At 39.8% G+C, this 24650-nt stretch overlaps 1 protein-coding gene across 4 annotated transcripts in view; it reads left to right on the top strand.

Moving 5' to 3' along the window:
• Positions 1–24650, top strand: part of LOC146556230 (radixin) — a 48164-nt gene that overhangs the window by 3055 nt on the left and 20459 nt on the right. For all 4 annotated transcript variants that reach the window (XM_085248497.1, XM_085248499.1, XM_085248495.1 and 1 more), the window contains exon 2: positions 11005–11102. In XM_085248497.1, coding sequence (XP_085104623.1) covers positions 11091–11102 — 12 coding nt within the window. In that variant the 5' untranslated portion in view covers positions 11005–11090. The remainder of the gene's footprint in view (positions 1–11004; positions 11103–24650) is intronic.

Below are 24650 nucleotides of genomic sequence, written 5' to 3'. Positions count from 1 at the left end.
GAGAGGGGGAAAAAAGTCAGCATGTAAGCTTGGAGCGCTTGGAGGTGATTCCAAAAAAGCTGCTGTTTGTGCCATAAATTTTATTATATTTGAGAAACTCATGAAAATTCACACCTTTTCAGTGGCTTGAAAGGAGTTTGTGTTAGCTCAGTTAGTTTCAGAGGTCACACCTGGGACAAGCCATTTGCGTTTTATCACAAAGTCTCCCCTCCTGACATTCACAGAGGGGTCAATTGGCTCTTTGGTGGTTTAAGTAAAGCTTTGTTTTCTAAGCAGTTGGTGCCGATTCCTGCTGTTGTAACAGCTGCTCAAAGTTATGAGTGTGTCAGCCCTGGCACTTAACAGCAGGACATTTTGTGGCTTCTGCAAACACACATGTAATGACAGAGATTTACCGTTGCAAGTATTTCACAGCAACAGTCGCCCTTTGTTTTTTATGTTTAAGCTATCACTATGTAAATTAACAGAATAAAGGAAACCGGTGATGTTGTCAAGAACTGTTGAAAATAATTGAACGAGATCCAGCTCCACATTTCTGAATGGGGTTTCATTACCTTCCCCCTCCCCCCACCACCACTTATTTTTATTTTATTGCCATTTTTAAATGGCAAAGAAAGTCAGAACAGTATTTCCCAATATGAATCACAGCCCAACTTAACATGATTAAATGGCAAAGGAGGGACAAGTAACAGAGGTCTGTAAAGGCGACTGGAAAATCTATAAAAGTCTGTAAATTTTTTTGATATTAAGTTAGGGCTGTGCGATCTGACCAAAATCTCATATCCCAATATAAGAATTCTATCGTCCGATAACGATATAAATCACAAAAATGTAACATTTTCTGTAAATTATGTGAATCTCAGGCAGCTCGACTTGCGTGAAGTGTTTCCAGCTGGAGTCGTGTTTTAACCTATGCATGAAACTATACATTTTTAGACATAGTAACGGCCGCCGCTTTCTTTATTACACGGCGTGCTGCAGGGAAAAGCCTGTTCTAACGTTTGAGTCTAAGGTTTATTTTTTAGCACCTGGCGGCTCTTTTTTGCTTCTCATCCGTAAATAATCTGCTCTTTCACGTGATTCATGTGAAAAATCTCAACAGGATCTTGAGCTTTATTGTGAAAGGTTTATGTGGAACATAAACAAGCGGACACGCGATGCTGTTACCGTCGTTGTTGCTAACGACAACGCATAAAAACAGGCGCTTGTCCGTCCCTAGTGTGGTTATATTAAATATAAGAGAAAGAGAGAACTTTAAGAAATTAATAAAAACTACAGTGACCATCAAAACCATGAAAAAATAAATATTGCCGTAAACAGTTTATTTTGCGACACCACGAAACAAACGATAGCGTAATATGAAATGATAGACGTTTTTATATCGTCATCCGATATATATCTTTATATCAAACAGCCCTATTAACAGTGTTGATATCAACTGGGAAAACGAGAGAGATGAAAGAAAGCAATGTTCACATTGAGAGAGGTTTCTTTTTGCATGAATGGGGACCTGAAAGCTATATCTTTTTTTAAGTGACCCTGTGGTTTCACTAAATATATTACATCACTTTTTTCTAAGCCTGTCTACACAGTGCAGACCTGTGTGTGCTGTGGGTTTTTTCTTTTTTGAACGACTGGCTTTATACTGTTTCACAGAACACAGACGTAAAACCACTTCAACTCTCTTAGCATTCAGTGTCTTCACCTATCTGCTGGCTGCAGGTATATGGGTCAAGTGAAGCTTTGAATTCTTACCGACTTTCTCTCTCTCTCTTTTTTTTTTTTTTTTTTTTTTTTCCATCAATTCACTGTTGTAGTCCTTCCTCACTGTCTCTCACCCTCGATGTGAAATAGAAAGACACAGAGCAAGCAGAAGGTGTTACAGGGTTGGAAGAAAATTGCACAAGGTGACTCAGCTGATAAACTCATCCCAGGCTTTAGATTTTGCAGTCTACCTGCTTTAAATTTAAGTTTTCCAGCCAAGGGACTTATGCTGATAATGGTTCAGTTTCTTCTGGTTCAGTCTAGCTGTTATTAAATTGTGGATGAAGTTATTTTAGATCTATGAGACACTTTCTCATCTTTCCTACCTACAGCTGAAAATGGTTTCAACAATGAATTTGTTGCATTGATTGTAATAGGGCTTCCAGTGAAAAAGCTGTTAAGGCCAGCAGGAGCGATGGAACTGTCTGAGTTATTTATGCATTTGTGGTGCTGATACTGATATCTGTTTTTAGGGTGCTTAAAAAAATCCAACATCAATACAAATTGGTCAGTATTTATATATCAGTGCTTCCCACCACAAGTAGAGCTCTGTTGGATCTGGTTTGCACTGTATGTTAACAGCTGTCAGAGTTTGTTTGGTAGATAATTAATCTCACTGTTATTTAGAAAGTTCAGTTGCTGCTAGCCTGCTATCACCTGTACTTTCTATCTTGTGATTTCCATAGCTCTCTAGTTAAGTGGCTGTTCTGGTGTTAGTTTGTGCATATACACTACTTGCATATAGATAATTCATAGGTCCAATAAATATATAATTTCAGCATATCTGGTATGCTTAAGAACCAATATTGGAAGTAAGTAACATTTATTAAGAGCTTTACACAAAAAAAAGTAAAATTAAAAACATTAAGTGCCATAATAGCCAATAAAAAGATAAAATAAGACACAATTAAGAAAAAGATTTCTAAAAGACAAACAAATGAATAATAATAATAATAATAATAATAATAATAATAATAATAATAATAATAATAATAATAATAATCCAATAAAATCAACACAAAGCCTGTTTTATTAAAAGTTTTTACTGCTTTTTAAAAGCACCCACAGAGTCAACTAGACGTAGTTGTGGCGGTAGACTCTTCCATTGCCTCGGTCCCACAGACTTAAAGGCTCATTCTCCCCAGTCTTTAGTTGTGTACAGCAAACAACTAACAGATTCTGAACCCGTGAAGATGGTGAGGAGCAGTGTATATAATCTGGACCTTGGCCGTGACTTATTTCGTATGTTATTACAAGGATTTTAAAATGAATCGTAAACCTGTTGGGAGCCAGTGTAAAGAGTATGAATGCTAGTGATGTGGACTTGCTTTCTAGAAGATGTTACTAGCCTGGCCGCAGCATTTTGTATTGCTTGGAAGTGTGAAAGTAAAACTTTGTTCAAGCTGGTAAGCAGGCCATTACAGTAATCTAAATGAAAAAACAAAAACGATAAACATTATTTTCCATTTCAACTAAGGAGAACATAAGTCACAGTTTAGAAATGTTCTTTAAATGAAAGAAACAGGAATCGAGACAAAGATTTTATATGCAAGTCGAACCCCAAAGAAGAATCAAATATTACACTAAGATTCTGAATGCTGGACTTAGCCGTTGAACAAAAAACGTACGAGTCTGACTCATTTTAGGTTATAGTTCACAAGGAGCTATAATTATGGTCTCAGCATTGTTGGTGTTCAAAGCAAGGTAATTGCTAGCAAGCTTATACTAATCTGGGTTAAATAAGATGGACTAGGGTGGATAAAGCTGAATGTCATTGGCATCGAAATGATACGAAACGTAATTAAAAGATTTTAGATTTCCACATAATGACTGCGAGCTACACTAGAGTTTCCTCTGACTCCACCCTGCCTAACCATAGTTCACCATCTTTCAGTTCCTATCCCAAAAGTGGTAGAGATATATCCCGGACAGGCAAGTGTACTCAGTTACATGTCCTATAGATAGTGCAGTATTGTAGATAATGGAGATCAACATTTCTTAATTACAAAAGATTTTTATCGGCACAAACTGGAAACCCTGATGTATCTTTGATGGGCAAATATCAGCTGATATCAGGAAACCAATGTACACTACCAGTCAAAAGTTTGGACACACCTTCTTATATAATGATTTTCCTTTATTTTATTTACATTGTAGATTCTCACTGAAGGCATCAAAACTATGAATGAACACGTACGGAATAATGCAGTAAACAAAAAAAGAGTGAAACAACTCAAAACATGTTTTATAATTTAGATTATTCAAAATAGCCACCCTTTGCTTTGATCACTGCTTTGCACATTTTTGGCATTCTCTTGATGACCTTCATGAGGTCGTCACCTGAAATAGTTTTCAACACTCTTGAAGGAGTTCGCAGGGATGCTGAGCACTGGTTGGACTTTTTGCCTTCACTCTGCGGTCCATCTCATCCCAAACCATCTTGACTGGGTTTAGGTCAGGTGACTGTGGAGGTCAGGATATCTGGTGCAGAAATCCATCACTCTCCTTCTTGATCAAATAACCCTTGCACAGCCTGGAGGTGTGTTTGACATCTTTGTCCTGTTGAAAAATAAATGTTGGTCCAACTAAATGCAAACTGGATGGGATTGCATGTCGCTGCTGGATGCTGGGGTAGCCATGCTGGTTCCATGTGATATCAATTGTGAATAAATCCCCAACAGTGTCACCAGTAATGCACCCTCACCATTACACCTCCTCCTCTATGCTTCACGGTGACTATCTAAAAGACACGGTGGGTCGAACCAAAACTCTCAAATTTGGACTCATCAGACCAAAGATTTTCATCAGATGTCCATTCCTTGGGTCTTTTGGTCCAAACAAACTCTTCTGATTGTTGCTTTTCCTTAGTAGTGGTTTCTTAGCAGCTATCTGACCATACAGTAAAGGTCTGATTCACACCAGTCTCCTCTGAACAGTTGATGTAGAGATGCTACTGGAACTCTGTGTGACATTTATCTGGGCTCTACTCTGAGGTGCTGGAAACTTGTGTTTTCTGAGTCTGGTGACTCGGATGGATTTATCCTCAGCAGCAGAGGTGACTCTTGGTCGTCCTTTCTTGGGGCAATCCTCATGTGAGCCAGTTTCGCCATAGTATTTGATGGTTTTTGCGACTGCACTTGGGGACACATTCAACGTTTTAGCAATTGTCTGGACTGACTGACCTTCAGTTCTTAAAGTCATGATGGACTGTTGTGTCTCTTTACTTATGAAATCTAAAATTTGTCAAACAGGGTTGTCAGCTGTGTACAAACCCGACTTCTGCACAATGCAATTGATGATCCCAACCCCATTAAGAAGGCAAGAAATTACGCAAATAAACTCTGACATGGCACACCTGTGAAGTGAAACCATTTCAGGCGACTACATCATGAAGCTCACTGAGAGCACATTCAGAGTTTACAGTGCTGTCATCATGGCAAAGGGTGGCTACTTTCAGGAATCTAAAATATAAGACAGAGTGATTTATCAGTTTTTTTCTTTGCTGCATAATTCCATATATCTTTCTTCATATATTTGATGTCTTCGGTATGTATCTACAATGTAGAAAGTAGTAAAAATAAAGAAAAACCATTAAATGGGAAGGTGTGTCCAAACGTTTGAGTGGCAGTTTATCTGTGAGCCTCAGTTAGCCACACAGACTTAGTGACTGACCAGCAAACCCACACATTGACCTCCTGTGACTAAAGATAAAATGTATATTTCCTGACCAGCTGGCGATTGATTGAATTTTATTTTATTTTAATGTTTTCAATGTTGAAATCTGTTGCAAAGATGGTGTCACTAGCAGACTTGTGCGGTCACTCCGTTTGTATCGATGACACCAACTTACAACTTATGCAGACCATATCATCATCATCATTTGCTCTCTGACCTTTAATGAAACTTGAAAATGTGCAACGCAAACTGGAAATGGAACATTTGCCTTCAAAGTAAAAGTTGCAGTGGTAAGGTGCAACTTTTACTTTAAAGCTGGTAAGCAGATACAATTACCAGCTAGTTTCCATTTGGGATTTTGTGATACCGGGGGTCACCGACCTGTCTCTAGGCCTGCGTAATTGGGGTTTTAGGAGTCAATGTCAATGCTATCAATCACTTGCCAAACGTGGAATACTGAATTTTTCCTCAGGACTGAAAATGCCAGATTTTCACTTGGTGGCTTCTAGCATTGTGACTGAGCCTTTGTACTGGATGCTCTTTCAGTCTATTTACCTGCTAGAAGATGACCTCACTCAGCAGTATTGTGTGATAGAAACCTGAAACTGGTCCTGTCGGAATAGAGCTTTTTTGTGATATGAAACTTTGGCTTGGGGGTGCGTTCAGTTGCTGTCACAACTGTCAGTAATAGTATTGTCCTAGTTGTCAAAGGAGCTTGCAAAGAAAAGCGTCTGGACTTCTTTAAGTTGCTTGAAGACGTTTCACCTCTCATCCGAGAAGCTTCTTCAGTTCTAAGGTCAAATGGTGGAGAGTCCCAGATATAAACCTAGTGGGAGTTTCCCCCCCACAGAGGGACAAAAGGACCCCCTGATGATCCTCTAATCGCCTGAGCCAAGGTGGGAAACTGGGTGTGGGTCCCAATCAGCCAGAGTTTCGGGTGTGTTCATTGTGAAACCTGGCCCCACCTTATCATGCGAATTCCTGAGGTCAGATGGCCCAGGATGTGAGTGGGCGTTAAGGCGTCTGGGAAGGGATCTCAAAACTGGATTATAGATGGCAGAGAGTTGGTGTCGTAAACCCCCGCCTCTGTTCAAAGATGGTCGCTCACAGTGGACATAGATGGCTTCTTTCACTCCTCTTTCAAACCATCTGTCCTCTCTGTCCAAAATGTGAACATTGGCATCCTCGAAAGAGTGTCCTTTATCCTTAAGATGCAGATGGACTGCTGAGTCTTGTCCTGTGGAGGTGGCTCTTCTGTGTTGTGCCATGCGCTTGTGAAGTGGCTGTTTGGTCTCTCCGATGTAGAGGTCTGAGCATTCCTCGCTGCACTGTACAGCATACACCACATTGTTAAGTCTGTGTTTTGGCGTTTTGTCTTTCGGGTGAACCAGTTTCTGTCTGAGCGTGTTGCTGGGTCTGAAATACACTGGGATGTCATGCTTGGAGAAAACTCTCCTGAGTTTCTCTGATACACCGGCTACATAGGGGATGACAATGTTGTTGCGTCTGTCCTCCCTCGCTGGTGTCTGATCTTCTTTTCTGTGCCTCTTTGCTGACTTTAAGAACGCCCATTTAGGATAGCCGCACGTTTTGAGTGCTTCCTTTACATGTGTGACACACATGTAAAGGAAGCACTCAAAACGTGCGGACAGAGAGGACAGATGGTTTGAAAGAGGAGTGAAAGAAGCCATCTATGTCCACTGTGAGCGACCATCTTTGAACAGAGGCGGGGGTTTACGACACCAACTCTCTGCCATCTATAATCCAGTTTTGAGATCCCTTCCCAGACGCCTTAACGCCCACTCACATCCTGGGCCATCTGACCTCAGGAATTCGCATGATAAGGTGGGGCCAGGTTTCACAATGAACACACCCGAAACTCTGGCTGATTGGGACCCACACCCAGTTTCCCACCTTGGCTCAGGCGATTAGAGGATCATCAGGGGGTCCTTTTGTCCCTCTGTGGGGGGGAAACTCCCACTAGGTTTATATCTGGGACTCTCCACCATTTGACCTTAGAACTGAAGAAGCTTCTCGGATGAGAGGTGAAACGTCTTCAAGCAACTTAAAGAAGTCCAGACGCTTTTCTTTGCAAGCTCCTTTGACTACGATGACCTGGATGACTGAGAACCTTCACAGACATATTGTCCTAGTTGATGTGGTCAAACTACAGCTGCTGCTACTGCTGACAGTACAATCAATCTTTAGTAGTCTTAAATATGTTCCTGCCCTCTGAAGGTGCCAGTGTTTCAAACAGTAATATTAGTTTTGCTCACTCTTCTTCTAGAATAATGATTTAAAACATGATTCTGTCCTACATCTTCCTATTTTAACAAGTACTATTTCAAGCGGTAGTCTAGAGGTCACTCGTATTACAATCTTGGCTTAGTTGAGATGCTTCTGCACCTGAAGAAAGAAGCTCATCTGGCTTCCAAAGCTCTCTTTGAACGAAAATGTATTCTGAGCCAGGTAGACCTTTAGGATTTGGGCCTCATAAGACGCTGATGTGATTATGGAAGGCTTGACTGAGACTGAGCAGTGCATTGATTTGCAGGTCATGTTGTACAGTTTTCTGACACATCAAAGGGACTTTTTAAAAGTGAGAATTTGTAAATTTACAATGCTCTCAGATGTGACTATAAAATTTCAGTTTGCCTCAAGACTATTCAAATATGTAGAAATCCTTCTGCCAGCCTTCTAATAGGATGGAAATATGTAGGGCAGTTATTGACCACATTAAATGGATCTGCAGTGACTTCTGTAAAGTATTTAACTGAGGTTAGTTAGCAGTTCAATGTAGTTGTCCAAGTTAATTATTCTTTAAATAATTTTTACTGTTTTTTCTGTTCAATAGCCTAATCCTTTAAATGTGATTATTGTAAAGAATGTTTTATGCAGAGACATGTAAATTCTTGGCTGAAGTCCTCAAAATAATTTTCTTTTAGTCTTGGAGGCGTAGGTTTGTTTAAATTCACTCACTAATAGTTAGACAAACAAAGCATAGCAGAGGCTGACTGCACTGATAAGTCAATTTGAGAACACACACTTTGAAACCAATTTCTTTTAGATCTAAACACCATCTTTATGACATACTGAATGTTTTATTTGTCCCAGTTTACAAACCAAACCTAGTTTCCATCATTATTTCGAAAATAAAAACAAAATGAAGAACTCTTCCATAATTCTTCTTGGATGGCTTCTTGTGGTCATATTAATTAGTGTAAACCTTTCCAGTAACTCTGAGATATTTAGAGAACCAAAATCTTTCACTTTGTTTTTCTTGTCAGACCGAGCCTAAGCCTGTGTCTGAGCCTGGTTTAATGCTATGTGCTGACACTTGTGGAAGGTCTATTTCTAGCCCCACACATCACAAAGATCTGGCACCTACGGGACACCTACTAACTGCTCTCCTTACATTCTAATCATTTTAGGTAACAAGATGTACTAGATAAACCCACACTGTCCAGAGAACATAACATTTCTCAGTAAGCAAGTTATGATTTGTCATAGAGATCATGCAAAGGGCTTTGTAAACCCCCACCACCCCCACCCGTTTTGTCCCCACTTACTGGTTTGTTTCTGTTTCTTCTTTCTTTCCCTGATTTTCTCTATAACTAACCACTGTCCTCTACCTACTCTATGGTTCTCATTTGTTTTTTATGCTGAGTTTAGGACTGCTCCTCTGTTACAGCTTCATCTGAACACTGAGGAATTCTGCTGTAGTCAAAGGATCTCAGTAACATCTGTGTGTGTACAGTATGGTTGTTTGCTAAGTGTTGCTAGTTTAGTTTGTCCCTTTTTCATAACGTACTTGCAGTAAAACATGAAGTTAATAGTGGTTCAGTGATTTTTGTGACGTAATCTTATATCAAATGGCCAGTTTGTCCTGTTTTGACAGTGTGACCATGTCAGCAGTGTTCTGTTTGGAAAGGTTTGCATTTCCCCTTATTCCTTATTAACCTGCAGCAACTGATAAATCTGTTTTGTCAGGGCTATTTTCAGTCAGCGCACACATGGTTTAGAAAGAGATGTACGTAAAGGATTATTGAAGAGGCCTAATCCCACCTTTACAGGTAATATAACAGTTCAGTCACACAGTTATATTGTGTGACTGACTGCGGTGTAATGAAACATCACATAGTCAGACACACAAAGTAAATATGTTACAATAAAGAATTGTAACATCAGATTAAACAGTAACAGATTGTTTGATAAATGGTAAATGGCCTGCATTTGTATAGCGCTTTTCTAGTCCATAGGACCCCAAAGCGCTTTACACTACATTCAGTCATTCACCCATTCACACACACATTCACACACTGGCGATGGCAAGCTACGTTGTAGCCACAGCTGCCCTGGGGCGCACTGACAGAGGCGATAGATAGACTGTTAGACAACTATGTGCTATATAGTTGTCCAGATAACAGTTCAAATCAATATATAGGTCGTTAGGAAACTCCAGTGAAGACTGATCTGTACACAAGGTCTAAGTTTTAAAGTGGGGAAAAATAAATATGTGCAGTAGTGCATGCAGCACCGTAGCAGCAGAGATGGTAGTGAACTGACTACAGCTTGTTCGTCTGCAACGAAGTTTCCTAACCAGTAGGAATTCAGAGGAACACGGTGGTGTGGAAAGTAGCACTGATGCCTTACAGCAAGAAGGTTCTGGGTTTGAATCCAGAATTCAGTCTGGGCCTTTCTGTTGATACAGCCGTGCAGCACGTTACACTTAACTGATGACAGGATTTCTCATTCGGCAGCTTCCTCATAGCTCTCACACATCCTTGCTAAGAGGAGTTTACATGCCTGAGCATAATGAAAAGCACCTTGCGTACATCCAGGAAACTCACTTCAGTTGCTGACTTTTAGAGAGCAAAAAAATTCTTGAGTTGGAGAAAACCCCGTAGGAACAAGGAGCACATGCACACCCCACACAGAAAGGCCACCCTCAGAAGCCTGGGTATCTGAACCCAGAACTCTGTTGCTGCAAGGTGGCAGTACTAGACCCGTGTATTGGTCGGGCTCTAGCATTGAGTGTGTGTCAGCAGTGTTTTTGTAGCCGCAGTATTAAAAATGACTAGGTATGTACATTTATAGTGAGGAGATGTGAATTCAGTTAGTTTATGTATGCACAGTGTGACTAAAATGTGGGAGGTTTATCTGTTACAGCAGATGCTGTGAAATCATCCATCCATCCGTTTATCCATCGTCTTCCACCTATCTAATTCAGGGTCGTGGGGGAGCTGGAGTCTATCCCAGCTGTCACAGGGCTGTGAAGTGTATATTAGAAAAATTACCACGTAAGGAAGTGGTTGGTATAGTGAAAGGAAACGCAGTGCAAACTGTTGTCAGCATGAACCCAATCAGCAGATCCTTTGTTTTTATCTTTCTGTTTTCTAATCATAGCACTGTTCTGTCTTCAGCACAAATGTATAATTGTACTATAAGAGAACCAAGAAATATAGAAGAAACACACTACAGCAGAGCCCTGGGGCTACGTCTACCTTATGTTGTTTTTTTCTCTTATTTGTTGACATTTGCTTTCATTGTTGCTTTGTGTCTCAGGCGCTGGTGCCCCGGAGTGAGGCAGGAAGACGGAGGACGACTTCTTTCTGTTTCATCAGCAGCAGGGGACAGGAGAGCGGAGAAAGATGCCCAAACCGGTTAGTACCTACATCAGGAATGAATGGTTGACTTACTAGAGTCATGTCATAGTTACTCCCTGTATTGCTATTCTTAAGTCCTGCAAGGTTTTCCCAATCATCAGATTGCAGGGTTTTGGGGGAGTTGTTGCATCGATTTAGGTTTGTATCTTTTTTTTTTTTTTTTTTTTTTTTTTAAATTCTGTGCTATGGGCAAAGCAAGGATCTAATTGCTCATGTCAGCAGCATGTAAGGTTCCTGAAGGTTTGGATTTGCATTTTGCAAATGATTATAAAAGAAATGAATGACTTGAGGATGTTAGAAGATGGCAGCCCATTCAATTAGCTCTAAATTTGCCCAGCTAATGCATTTGCTGGACAGTGGGTTTGTCTGGGTTGTTTCACACTTATGCACACTTCTGATTTCTGGGGCTAGAATAAAGACAATGCAAAATTTAGGTTTCCTGTATATGTGAACAACCTTGAAGTTTCAGGGGCTTTCACACATAAACACCAATTAGTTTGTTTGTTTTTATCACAGTGAGTCAATTTGTCTCTTACAAATATAACATTCAAGAAGATATTAACCACACAACCTGAGGATCATCATTTTATGTACAGTATCTGCTGAGCTCTTGGTTTTTCCTCCATTGAATACTCAGGCTAAAGCTTCTGTCAGAGAAAAATGGTTGGCTGTAAGCTCAGGATGGGTTTTGGGTTCTGGTTGGAAAACCGAAACCATTGTTCTTTTCCTTTTCCTCAAGTGTAGCTGGAGGCAGTAGTACTGGTGACATGAATTACATGAGTCTAGACTTTCTTTTCAGCTCTACTAGTCAGAAGTAATGCTTTGTAGGACAACACAGAGTTTTGGGATAACACACACGCATGCACAGAGGCACAACAGTCGTCCACTTTGTGGGATTGTCCTGTCTGTTGAGGGGGAAAAAACCCACAAAGAGGGCTTTCTCTGCTCTATTTTTAAACTGAAGGACACTGGGAGCTTTCATTTTGCTGTGACACAAACGTGTAGAGGCTGAGATTGCACTGCCGCTTAAATAACAGGATTATATTTTGATGGCTGTGATGTATTTTCTGTCTATTACTTTAATATTACTTTAGAAACACAATGTAAACTCCTCAGCATGATATAAACAAAATTAAAGGCGGTGGTTATGAAGAAATATAGAATTTTATTCCAGATTTAAATACTAACCAAGATCTAACAGAACCAGATGTTTAGTAAAAGTCAATTGTGGTTTTCCAGCCTTAGTTTGGTGAACCAGCTCAATGCATCGCTATAAACCTCAAGCAAATAATAATAATGGGTTCAAAGCAGATTACAGATGGAGCAGATAGTGATCATTAAAAACTAAAGCAAGGGCAGGAAGCTGGACATTACGGGGCTTTTATGATCCTGCTGCACGTACACGCTGGCTGCTTACACGGTTTTCTTGAGCCAGAGAGCGACAGGACTGAACCCTTGGCCCATCAATCTCGGTAATGGGGAATTAGGCCAGACACAATTCCTGGAAAGAGGAGATTGTGGGGGAGAAGCAGCAAGAGGATGGGAGGTGAAGCATGAGACACAAGGTAATAGAATAGAAAGATGAAGAGATGCAAAATGATGAAACGGCTCATAAGAAAAAGGATAAAAATGACAGAAGAGCAGAAGACGATAAAATGTTCCTGTCCATAAAGATGCCTTCGGAGGGTTTGTGATATGAAATAATTTGGGGTAGTGTTACAGGCTTTTACAACAAATTTGAATACTTACGTAAAGAGGTTAGCTCTGCGAAACAATCAGAGATGGTGCTGAGCCAGATCAGATGGGAATTGCTGGAGAAATTGTGTGGTGGGAGGATGGAGACAGCGCTATGGACAGATAGATGGGGGATTGGGGTGCAGGAGTGAAGGAGAAATTTGTAATGAAAGTGCAGATTATTGAAATTGACCATCGGGAGTGAAAACAAAGGGATAAAAGAGGATTTGGGAGAGGACTGAGTGATGGGCACTTTGTTCACCTCCAGTCTAGAAAAACGACACCCAAGCTACCCTTGAGGGGAACTCCCACTCTGGTTACATTACAATGCACTTTGACATTAAGCCTAGCGGTTGAATAGTAAACACATCAGCCCTTTCACTGCTTCATTTATGCATTCTGGTTTCCTGAAAATGCTTAAATGTCACTTTGGATTACAAGCTAAAGCTGAGTTCCCCCTGAAGGCATACCTATAACCATTGAGCACATAAGCTAGCCTGACTCCTTCAGCTCCAAGCTAATAAGCAACAAAAGAAGAAACTGTAGACAGGAAAAACGCATCAACAATTGAGGTGACCCAAAAGGTCTGCAAAGCATTTGTCTTGTTGGGGCACAAAGAAAGACCCTCAAAAGGCAAGACAGGCTATAAGCTAGCTAGCCCCAGGAAAGCCATTAAAAAGTGAGTTTGCACTAGATCGTAATCCTCCCTTAAGCAGTGTTTTAATGGCAAGTACACACCCCTAACCCAACATGGACGACCCCTGCTACTGACTGCTTCCTTCCTTCTTCTTTCATGTAGGTCAGAGGGGGTTGTACAAAACGAGTCTGTGTTAGGAAGCAGCCCAGAAATTGATTGCTGTAAAAACAGAGGGTGAATTCTTCAAAAACAGTGAAATGAAATTGAAATGAAATTTTCTTTTTTCTTTCCTCACATTTTCACATGTTGTACTGTGACTGAGAATTTTATATTCCCTCATCAGATAACCTTGATAATGAAACACAATACCACACCCTACCTTCACAATAACCTTGAGCTTGGATTTGGTTGGATCTTGACTATAAGGACACTTGAACTAAAGTAGGGCTGCCACAAATGATTATTTTGATAGTCGACTAGTTACCGATTATTTTTGCAATTGGTCGACTAATCAGATCATGCATCCATTGAACGTCAAACGTACAGCTTATTGCACCAGCATGCATCTGCTCTTATATAACTATCATTATCTTACAGCTTTAAGTGTTTAAGGTATGTGCTAACTAAAAATAAAGACAAGATGATAGTTTATTAAATTTTAATGAAATTTGCAGATTGTTTCTGTGAAGTTTAATAAACTCCTTGCTATCTAAAATATAACAGGAGTATATTCTCGAGCATCTCACACTTCTGATAATCAGCTGTCTGCTTGACGTTTGTTCAGCTGTGTTAAAAACTATAACTTTAATCTCAGCCAAACCGATTTACTCAGGAACAAATAAAATACTAAAAAAAGCCAAACAATAACATTTTTAAGTTATCAAGTGACTTATATATGTTTAACCTGAGTAGCGAAAGACGGCGGTGGGTTTAAAAATGATTTGCCGGGAGTCCGGTGTTCTCACGGGTTCTGGTGAGCCTTTCCCCCGCTAGCTATCGAGCTAGTGGGTAACAGACGTCTCTGAAAACGTCGGAGCGCTTTTGAAAATATGTGATGTCTTGATAAACTGAGCAGATATTTGAGGTTTATACAGCTACATTCTCGCCTGAAAATATGTTAAATGTTTATTTTGTGACCCAGAAAGAATAATAAGAGTAATATTAAAACTAACTAGCTACCGCCATTGTTGGAAACTGAGCTGGGCTGCGCTGTGAATTCTGGATAGGTTGGGCCATGAAGTATACACCCGACCCATCCTTCAAATCTGGGGAAATGAAGGACGCATTTGTCGGAGTCATTTGTCGGTTCCTGAATTTGGACACCGCTACGATACCAGACACTGCTTCTTCTTCTTCGGGGTTTAACGGCAGCTGGCATCCTTGTACATGCAGTGCTGCCATCTTCTGTTTCAGTCCGTTATTACACTCTTAAATCCTACTACTTATTCCTGTGTCTTTTGGGATCTTACAAAGCTTCAAACGATGCGTCGACTACCAAATAAGCTGCCCACGATTTTGATAGTCGACGTAATTGTGACTAGTCGACTAATCGTGGCAGCCCTAGACTAAAGCAACATCTGAGATCAAGCTGAATGTGACCTTGCATAATGTAAGTTATTACTGTTCAAATCCCAAGAACTTTTATGCAGCTTTTAACAGAAATTGACAAACTTCTTATGTTCTGCAAAATCACTTTTCTGGTGATTTCTTAATGCTAAAACTGTTCTACATTTAGAGACATTAATCTTTGGCCGCCAATGCCAACTTCTATTTCTTGCAGTACATATATCCATCAGGAGTCTAGACAATGATGTAAGCTTGATTTGTTTGTGGTAGGGCTGTTCGATATAACGATATATATCAGATGACGATATAAAAACGTCGATCGTTTCATATTACGCTATCGTTTGTTTCGTGGTGTCGCAAAATAAACTGTTTACGGCAATATTTTTTTCATGGTTTTGATGGTCACTGTAGTTTTATTAATTTCTTAAAGTTCTCTCTTTCTCTTATATTTAATATAACCACACTAGGGACGGACAAGCGCCTGTTTTTATGCGTTGTCGTTAGCAACAACGACGGTAACAGCATCGCGTGTCCGCTTGTTTATGTTCCACATAAACCTTTCACAATAAAGCCCAAGATCCTGTTGAGATTTTTCACATGAATTACGTGAAAGAGCAGATTATTTAAAAAAAAAAGCCGCCAGGTGCTAAAAAATAAACCTTAGACTCAAACGTTAGAACAGGCTTTTCCCCGCAGCACGGCGTGTAATAAATACTCACAAAGAAAACGGCGGCCGTTACAACTTATGTCTAAAAATGTATAGTTTCATGCATCTGTTAAAACATTCGACTCCAGCTACATGACGCGCAGCTGGAAACACTTCACACAAGTCGAGCTGCCCGAGATTCACAGAATTTACAGAGATTGGAGATTGTTACATTTTTGTGATTTATATCGTTATCGGACGATAGAATTCCTTTATCGGGATATGAGATTTTGGTCATATCGCACAGCCCTAGTTGGTGGAGGCTTGCAGTCCCATGGCAGTAAATCGGTTAAAAAAATGTCTACCCTTAATATACTGTGTGCATGTGTCATTATTTATGACACATGTTTGATTGTGTGCTGCCCACTTAAAATTAAAAAAATGAATTAAAGGGAAAAGACTCCCTTTCGAGGTTGCCGGGTTTAGGTCTTGATCAGTTAGACTTTGACACTTCAGATGTTCGGAGCCTGGCTTGACTGTGATGTGCGTATCGTGTATCATTACAGTCGACATGTTTGTTTTACCCATCCTCATCTGCCGGGTCGAAGCCAAAAGTTTAGCTGCTCACAGAGGCCACACGCAAAGCCAGCGTTTGTAGAGAGACCCACTTCTCTCTACTCATTTCACTTGATGATCATTTTAATGAAAATATTTGAAGTTTCAGCGACATGTCTGCCTGGGTGAATGCAGAATGTGTTGTTTACTTGTTTGCTGTGTGTGTGTGTTTGTAGGAATGAGCAGGCATCAGGCCTTTTAATCTAGGGTGTGAGATGCAGCGGGGGATCGTACATTATTGATTTATTGCGGCGTTTTGCACATGTTGCCCCTCCTGGCGTTGGTGTCCCTGAGGGCCAGGGGCTTGTAGAGAGGGGGCAGTGAGCCCTCGCTGGAGGCTATAAATATTTTACACAGCCATTTTCATTTATATAATGGGAATTATCAAGTCACTAAATCTAATTAGAGGGAGGGTGTGAAGATCAGCACTACTTCCACCTCCTCTCCCCACCCTACATTCAGTCACTGCTTCAGCTATATTTTCAAAATTTGTAGATAAAACATTAACATTTTAATTGTAAACTTTTATTCATTGTGATCTACAACTTAGTGATTTGGAGAAATAATCGTATGATGTGATTTTAACCATCCAAACGATTCAGTTGTATTTCAATGGAAGCTTGGTGTGGTGTAAAAACGGCAAGGTTCCATTCAGCAGTTTTATGTATGGACCTCTCTAATGTTGCTGGGACTGAATGGGAGGAAATCTCTGCAACCAGTTTCCAGAATCTGGAAAATCATTCGACAAAGCTGGATGCCATCATACTGATGGTCATCATTAGTGATGCACTGATATACAGTATCTGTATCGGCCAATACTGACGATGTTGACTGACACCAGTGGCAGGTAGTTTGTGTCACATTTATTGTGAGCTGGCAAAAAGTAAAAAAAAATTCTCAAAATTGATGCATATAATGGTTTCAAATAACTTTCAGCTCATCCACAGACTGATGAGCTAACACTGTGGCGAGATGTATATCTATTTGCAATTCACAAGAATTACTACTACAATAGTAATACAATAATACTACTATAGTATTGATCAGAAATCCATCAAACTTACTTTACAGTAAATTCTCACTGCCTCTCCACTGATTAGTACTCAGATCTAACACTTTCGAAAACACATTCTCAATATTGATACATTTATTTATACATAAAATAATAAAGAACTTCATGATATAAGTGAAATACATTAGCTGGGGCCTTCCAATCCCCATTATGTTACCATTAGTAATATAGTTAACGCTCACTTTCACATGGTTTTGAACAATGTTAATTTGTCCCAGCTGTGACTGTTAGTGAGCCTCCTTCTCAGGGGTTAGTTTGTGCCGCACAGCCAACCAAATGAAGCTTACTGTAGGGCCAACCAATCAGGTTTTACAAAGAAACCAGTAAGAGGCGGGCAGTATAGCCTCAACATTTGACAGACTACATTTTAAGAAAATTTGCAGTTATATTTCTGACAGTGTAGGAAAAAAAAATACTGAATGCTTTTATTGGCACTCAGCTTTCAGGCAGCAGCATTTATAAGTAAATGAAGGATTACTTTTCCATCCTTGTTACTGATGGCATACTGCCTCATATAAAGTGTAAATCTAATGAAACAAGGTGCCTGCAGCTTTATTTTATTATAGTGATATAATGCTCTGTCAGTAGTATTGCAAATGACACGGCACAAGTCAAATATAAGCACAAACTGTTAACTGGAAGGTTTTAAGTAGAAGCACAAAATAGCTGCAGAACACTGTTATATACTGCCTAAATTCATACTGGTTATCACAGAAGGTATGATATGGGATGACCCTATAAAGGATATATGTGATGGAAAAAATTGTATGTTGTGGCTCCACCACAAATTTTGTTTGTATTGGTAACCAATGGTAACCAAAGTATAATAATAATTTGAGGGAGAAGGAAGAAAAATCCACCTTTTATTTTCTCGCTGTTTCCTGAGCTGGAGGAAAGTATTAGATTTGTGCTGCCCTTCACTTTTTATTCTTGCTTGGATGTATTGTTTTTTTTCTCTGCATAACTGCAGGCAAAGCGAGATCTTCCATGCTATCCTCTCCCACTTAAGACCGCATCAGCCCTCATTACTGTGTAATTTCCCAGCGCTGATGTATGGATTTTTACTGTGAATCCATAATACCTGACTTTGAGAGCGAAAATACAAACAGCCATTTGAACAAACCCGAAGCAAAACACACTAGTCATTAATGTGCTGAATAAAAAGAGGTGTGGAAGAACAATGGGTCTAGGAAAGCAAAACGATGAATGGAAAACGGGTGAGGCAGAGGTGAGGAGATGAAGCTTGACAGAGGGCAGGTGTTAGATGAGATAAATGGAAAGATCATGCATGATGATGAAGCGCTGAAGGTGGCAGCATAGCCCCCGGTTGCCTTTAAAGCCTCTGTTAACCAGCTTAGCTACCAACAGCTTGTAATTATGGCTGTCTGAGAGTGTTCCTCCCTCACACACACTAACAGTCAACAGGTGGGCTGTATTGCGTGGGCAGCCTGAGCCTGTACACACTAGCCTACTATTTAGCTGTCACTACTTGTTATGAATAACATGCAGGGACTGGAGGATGCTGGTAAACACTGGAGCTACAGGCACACGGGATCCATTTCTCCAGAGTCTCCTTAGATGGAATCTTATTACAAAAACTGATATAGTATATAGTGTTTCAGCTCATCTGCAGTGCAAATAAATATTTCTGCTCTCTGTAGCTCCACTCAACTTTATGGATCTTTCTCTTCATGGCTGTTTTCACACATGCCCTGCAGACCTTTACTTTTCTATATACCTGACAGAGATGCCCCTGAGAAGACAGATGCCCCGTGTATCCAGATTGGACAATAAACTGTCTTTAACCTTCTTTAAAAAGCCACATGAACCCCATAGTTTTCTGTTCTTGCTCAACTCCTAAAGCTAGGAGATATAAATTTTTTCGATAATATGATTTTTTTCAAGTGTTGTAACAGATTGCCGCTGTTACCTTACGCAGTTTTCTGTGTTCTTCTTTTTTTTTGTTTTTTTGTTTTGTTTGATGTTGTCTTTACTAAAGTATGTCCAAATAACAGGCACACAATTTTTATTTGGTACAAGCTAGTAGAGCTCAGTATTTGACTTTTCCTCCATGATGTTTGCATGTTAAAGCCTGGAGCCGTGTGACGACACACATGCTAGTGTGCTTTGAAGCAGACAGTACATAGTGAGGAAGTATTAACAGAAGTTAAAACAAACAAACAAACAAACAAAAAAGCAGAAATAACAAACATGGGAACAATTAGTTCGATTAGAGGATCTGAGTGTTGGTTTTGATTCAAGCCCTAGTGCAGGTAATTCTAAATTCGCAGCTGAATACCAAACAGACTATTTCTAGTAGTGTCATGTGGACTCTATACTGGTCTGTGCTACATTAGAGAATTTCCATGTTTGGTCAATGTCACAACCTGATTCTCCAGGCAAAGTCCAGTGTTCATTTGTGGTAATGGTGTCTGGTCCCATATTAATGGCTGTCAGTCAAGATATCATAAGAAGCTGTCCTCAGAGACATGCTGATCATGTGGATTGACGTCATAAGGTTAATATTGTTAACAGTCTACATCAACATAAACAAATCCATGAGGTGTCATGTTGCAGTCAGGCATGATTTTCTACAAACAGCTACTTTTGTTGTCGACCAAGTGAAAGCAAAGGGATCTTCCTGTGCCATCACTCAAAGTGGTGCTTGTGAAATTTACTCATGAATTTTGTAAAGTTTACATTAATAATGTATTTATTTATCATAGCTATTTAACTTTAAACATGTTTGTGTCGTAACAAGTTCAAGCTGTGTTTCAACATGTTGTCTGACTACAACAAGCTATGTGACTGTTAGCGCGCACACTTGTGTGTACTTAACGGGAGTCCTGTTTAGAATAGACTATAATGAGTTTATGACATAGACAGTAGAAAAACTGACACGCTGATTGCATAAATCTAATTTTGATGCCATGACCTGAGCGTTGTTGTTGTTGCTGCGTGTATGTGGAACAAAAAGATGTTATGTGTTTCTCTAAGTTTTATCAGCTGGAGTGAGTCAACAGTAACAGAATAGGACTGTGGTCAGTAAACTGCTGAGACCGCCTGCTTTATCTGTTAACAGCCATCAGCAAGAAGACATGGCATGGTTCTTCATCAGTTTGTCCCACTCTCTCTCTGTCACACACAGACACACACAAATACAAATGTTAAAACAGCTCTTGCTCACATGCGTACACACAAATCTACAGCTGGAGTCTCATGTACAATATAGTGAACACTTTATATAAAGAGTTGTTTCAGGTATTTTTTTTTTTTCTTTGCAACTAAAAATGGCAAAACATACATCGTAGCGATTTCTCTACAAGTCAGCCTGTTAGAATGTGGTGGTGTTGGGCTGTTTGTTGTTGTTTTGTTTTTTACTGTAACTTCATGTCTTTGGGCTACTGGTCAGACACAACTTAAAAAAAAAACATATTAGTCAGTGATAACTTGAAGTCGATATCTGCACAATGCATTTTCTGAACTAAAACATGTGGGAGAAATAACACAATCATTTTAGCCTCGCTTGTTTAACGTCGGTTTAGCGTTTTCTTCTTTTACTGTTGCCTGTCTGTTGAACCGATGAGCTTTTCTTTCATCTCAAGAGAGGACGATCCTTTCTAGGCCACCCTGTCAAGTGTTAAAATCCCTCATTAGGACGCCCACATGGCTTTTTAGAAAATTACATTAAAATGTGCCACTGGGATGTTGCTGTGAGGTATTATCATGTGGAATACATGGTGTACAGTGTGTGCACGTCATATGCCCCATATGGCTGCACTCTCATACATACGCACAAATGTCAGTCTTGTTGTTAAATGCATGCACACACACACATATACACACCACCATATGGTAGTGTTCCCATGCTTTCCCCGCATCTACTGCACAAACACTGTTCCCTCTTCAGACTTCAAACACACTTCATTTTTCACAAGCACATTATCAATACATTAACATGAGTAATTATATTTAAAGTAACAGCTACACAGTAACAGTGTGAAAAGCTATTTGGGTCTGAATTCCTGTTTATCCAGTTTAATGACAGAAACTTGATCAAAAATGATTGTGGTGATCAATAATAGTTGAGTAAGGGTTTGGTGTTAAAACTGAGGCCCAGTCAGTGTAGCAAACATCCACAATCTTGTGCTGCGGTCAGCCCGACAAAAATGAGGTAGCTGGTTATGTGTTGCAGCTGTGTGCGTAGGAACAGCCCCCTAGGAGCTGTTGGGTAACGAGTCTCGTAAGATCAACCTTGGATGCAATGTCAGACCAAGAACATTAAATGATGCCCTCATTTTCAAAATTACTTGAATTGGGACCTTTTTTTTTTTTTTTTTAAATTTCTTTCTGCATGTGATAGGAAATTCATTGACATTAAGAGTCAGTAACCCACGCCAAGTCTTTGTGTGTACTGCTTTCAAACTGGCACTTTCACAGTTTCTGATCCATCAGCAGTGTGGTTGGGACATAGTTCTGGCATGTGGACAAGGCTTACGGGAGTGTTAGCTGCTGTGACTGTGCAACATGCTGATGCAAAGGATTCTCCTGGTTTTGGTGGGAGTGTTGCCATCGACAAGAAAAGTAATTCAGTTGTTCAGATGCCAGAAGTGCACAGAGGCTATTGGGTTATTTATCATGCTTGTAGCTGAGACATTGTAGAGTCAGAAATGGAGTGTGTAAATAGTGAGTAATTAAATAAAAAAATAAAATAAAATAAATCCATACAGTGAAGCAGCTGCTCATTCTGTCCTACCTCCGTATGTTATGAGTATAGTCCGTACTGTCTTAGAGGAGTCGCCTAAAAAGTGTGGACTGCGGCTGGTGGTATATAGTTTAGCACAGTGTGGGGTTTTTTGTTTTTTACAAGAGAGGACCTCACTTTGGTGTGGAACTTATTGGGAATTTATTAGTATCTTTGCAGACAAAAAGATGCAACACATTACAGGACGAGAGGGAAAATATAGAGTATAATATACACACTTTAGTGTGTGTGTGTGTGTGTGTGTGTGTGTGTGTGTGTGTGTACCCACTGTCTGTCGTATATTTTTCAGGTCAGTAGAGCTGTCTGTGATTTCTTATGATTGATGCGTAGGCATCATCTCTTTGTCTTTGTGTGTCTCTAAATATTACACACACACACACACACACACACACACACACACACACACACACACACACACACACACACACACACACCTTACTAGTTCCTTATGCAGCAATTTTGTACTTGAAGTGCATTTTATTGCTTTCGTTGTATGCATTTATACTTCAGAGCTGATGCAGGATTGACAGAACTATGACAATAAGAAAAACTCCATATGTCCACACTGGCAGATTACAGTAGTTATTGGATAGCATAGTGAGCAAGCTAGATACAGTTACATTCTATTACATGTAGTTTCACAGGGGTTACTGCAAAGCAGACAGTTGTTAAGGTGGCTGCAGTGTTTGCATTTCTGGGAAGGTATAAGTTAAGCGATTGCATAGATTTCTTATAGTAGTATAAAACGGCATAAGACTGGTAGTTTTTACTGTATCATTGTTATTTCTCATCTCCTCTGTGCCTCTCTCACTCCCCTCTCACTTTCTGCCAGGGTTACTTGAGGACAGTGCCAGTTGGTGGTTGGTTTCACTGCAGAGAGGGTTTCATACTGCGGCACAGGGCATTATAATGTATTGCACCTCGAGTGGGAAGAGAGGAATAGATGCACACCAAGAGAAATGTGCGATTGCATATTTATGTACTGCATATGAGTATGAGTTCATTACTATTAAAAGTGTCTGGAAAGGATTACTGTAGGGCAGTGGTGTGGTTTTGAAGGCTGATCTGATCTCTGGATTTCTTAGTCTTTTAAAACATGTTACTGTGTTAAAATTTAAAATGAGGTGAAATTTCCTGAATTCACGCAGAGACGGTGTGTTTTCCTGAGATATCTGTCTGGGCTTTTCTTATGAATAGCACTACATCATAACTCATTGAGGAAGTGACGCATTCTCCAAATTATTATGGTTGTTTCTTGTGCAAACTTCCACTCTTCTATGCGGAAGCACAGATGTCCAGTGAACCCCAAAGATCCAGGAGAAATGGTTCTTATTTTAGTTTGAGTTAGGGCTGCTCAATTAATCGAATTTTAATCACGATTACGATCTGGGCTTTCAACGATCATTAAAAATGACTGAGCCGATTATTAGCCCCTCCCTCATTTATCCGCGACACCTTAAAGGCCGGTCCGTGAAAATATTGTCGGGCATAAACCGTCCGTGGCGCAAAAAAGGTTGGAGACCGCTGATTAAGAGGACCCGAGGGAAGCTCGGAAAGCTAAGCAGAAGTTATTTGGAGAGTGACTGCCGTTGGTTGAAAAGAGAGTTTAAAAAAAAAAAAACTTCAGTGGTGTTGCACACTATTTTATATTATTTTTTTAAAGTCATTGTTAACCCTTTAAAGCTGGTCAGAGCAGCACGCTCCGTTTTGTGTAACTATTTTTAAATCCCTGTAGAACCTGAACCGTGTAAGCTAGCGCAATAATTTGTTTTGCATATGAAACCGGAGGAGTTGTACTTACATCTGATGCCATCAGCTTGTCCTCGGTCACGGTTTCGTTCCACATATAGCTTTGCAAAAATTGCATAAAAAGCGCTTGCAGGAACAAAAACATAATATTCCAGAAACACGCTTTGCCGTTCCTATCAGCTGTTCGTAACACTTCCCACAGTGAAATGATGCACATGCTGTTTTCTTTGCAAATTTGCATCATAGGATTGTTTTTTGTTTTTCCTGCAGTATATAAAAATTGCTGTATCTCCAAAATAAAACTATGAAGACACTCAAAATAAATTTCCTGTGGTGGGAAACTATTTTTTGCAACTTTATTGTATTTAAAGTTTTGAGGGATAAACCTCTTAAATTTCTCCAAGTAGAAATATATGTAAACAAAACAAAAGCGATTTTCAATTTTTTTTGTAGTTTATTGCACTTTTTTGCAATTTATGTAATTACTATGGACTTAATGCATACATATTATTAAAATATGGGCTATAACAGTTGTATTGATGTATAGCAACTTGAAATGCTCCCACAAATGGCACTACAGCATGTAAAAAAATAATATAAGCTCTGGTGGACTTGGTTCTATAGTAGGTCTTAAAGGGTTAAATAAATATCGTCAAATAATCGTGATCTCAATTTCAGTGAAAATAATCGTGATTATCATTTTTGCCATAATCGAGCAGCCCTAGTTTGAGTCATTGTAGTTTTCACTGAGTACCCCCCTT

The sequence above is a fragment of the Mchenga conophoros genome, linkage group LG16 (genome assembly GCF_057382185.1).
Source record: "Mchenga conophoros isolate Kocher_MC1m ecotype Shallow Benthic linkage group LG16, M_conophoros_male_GT1.1, whole genome shotgun sequence".
Lineage (NCBI taxonomy): Eukaryota > Metazoa > Chordata > Actinopteri > Cichliformes > Cichlidae > Mchenga > Mchenga conophoros.
The sequence above is the reverse complement of the archived record's forward strand: the minus strand, read 5'-3'. Positions and strand labels throughout refer to the sequence as shown.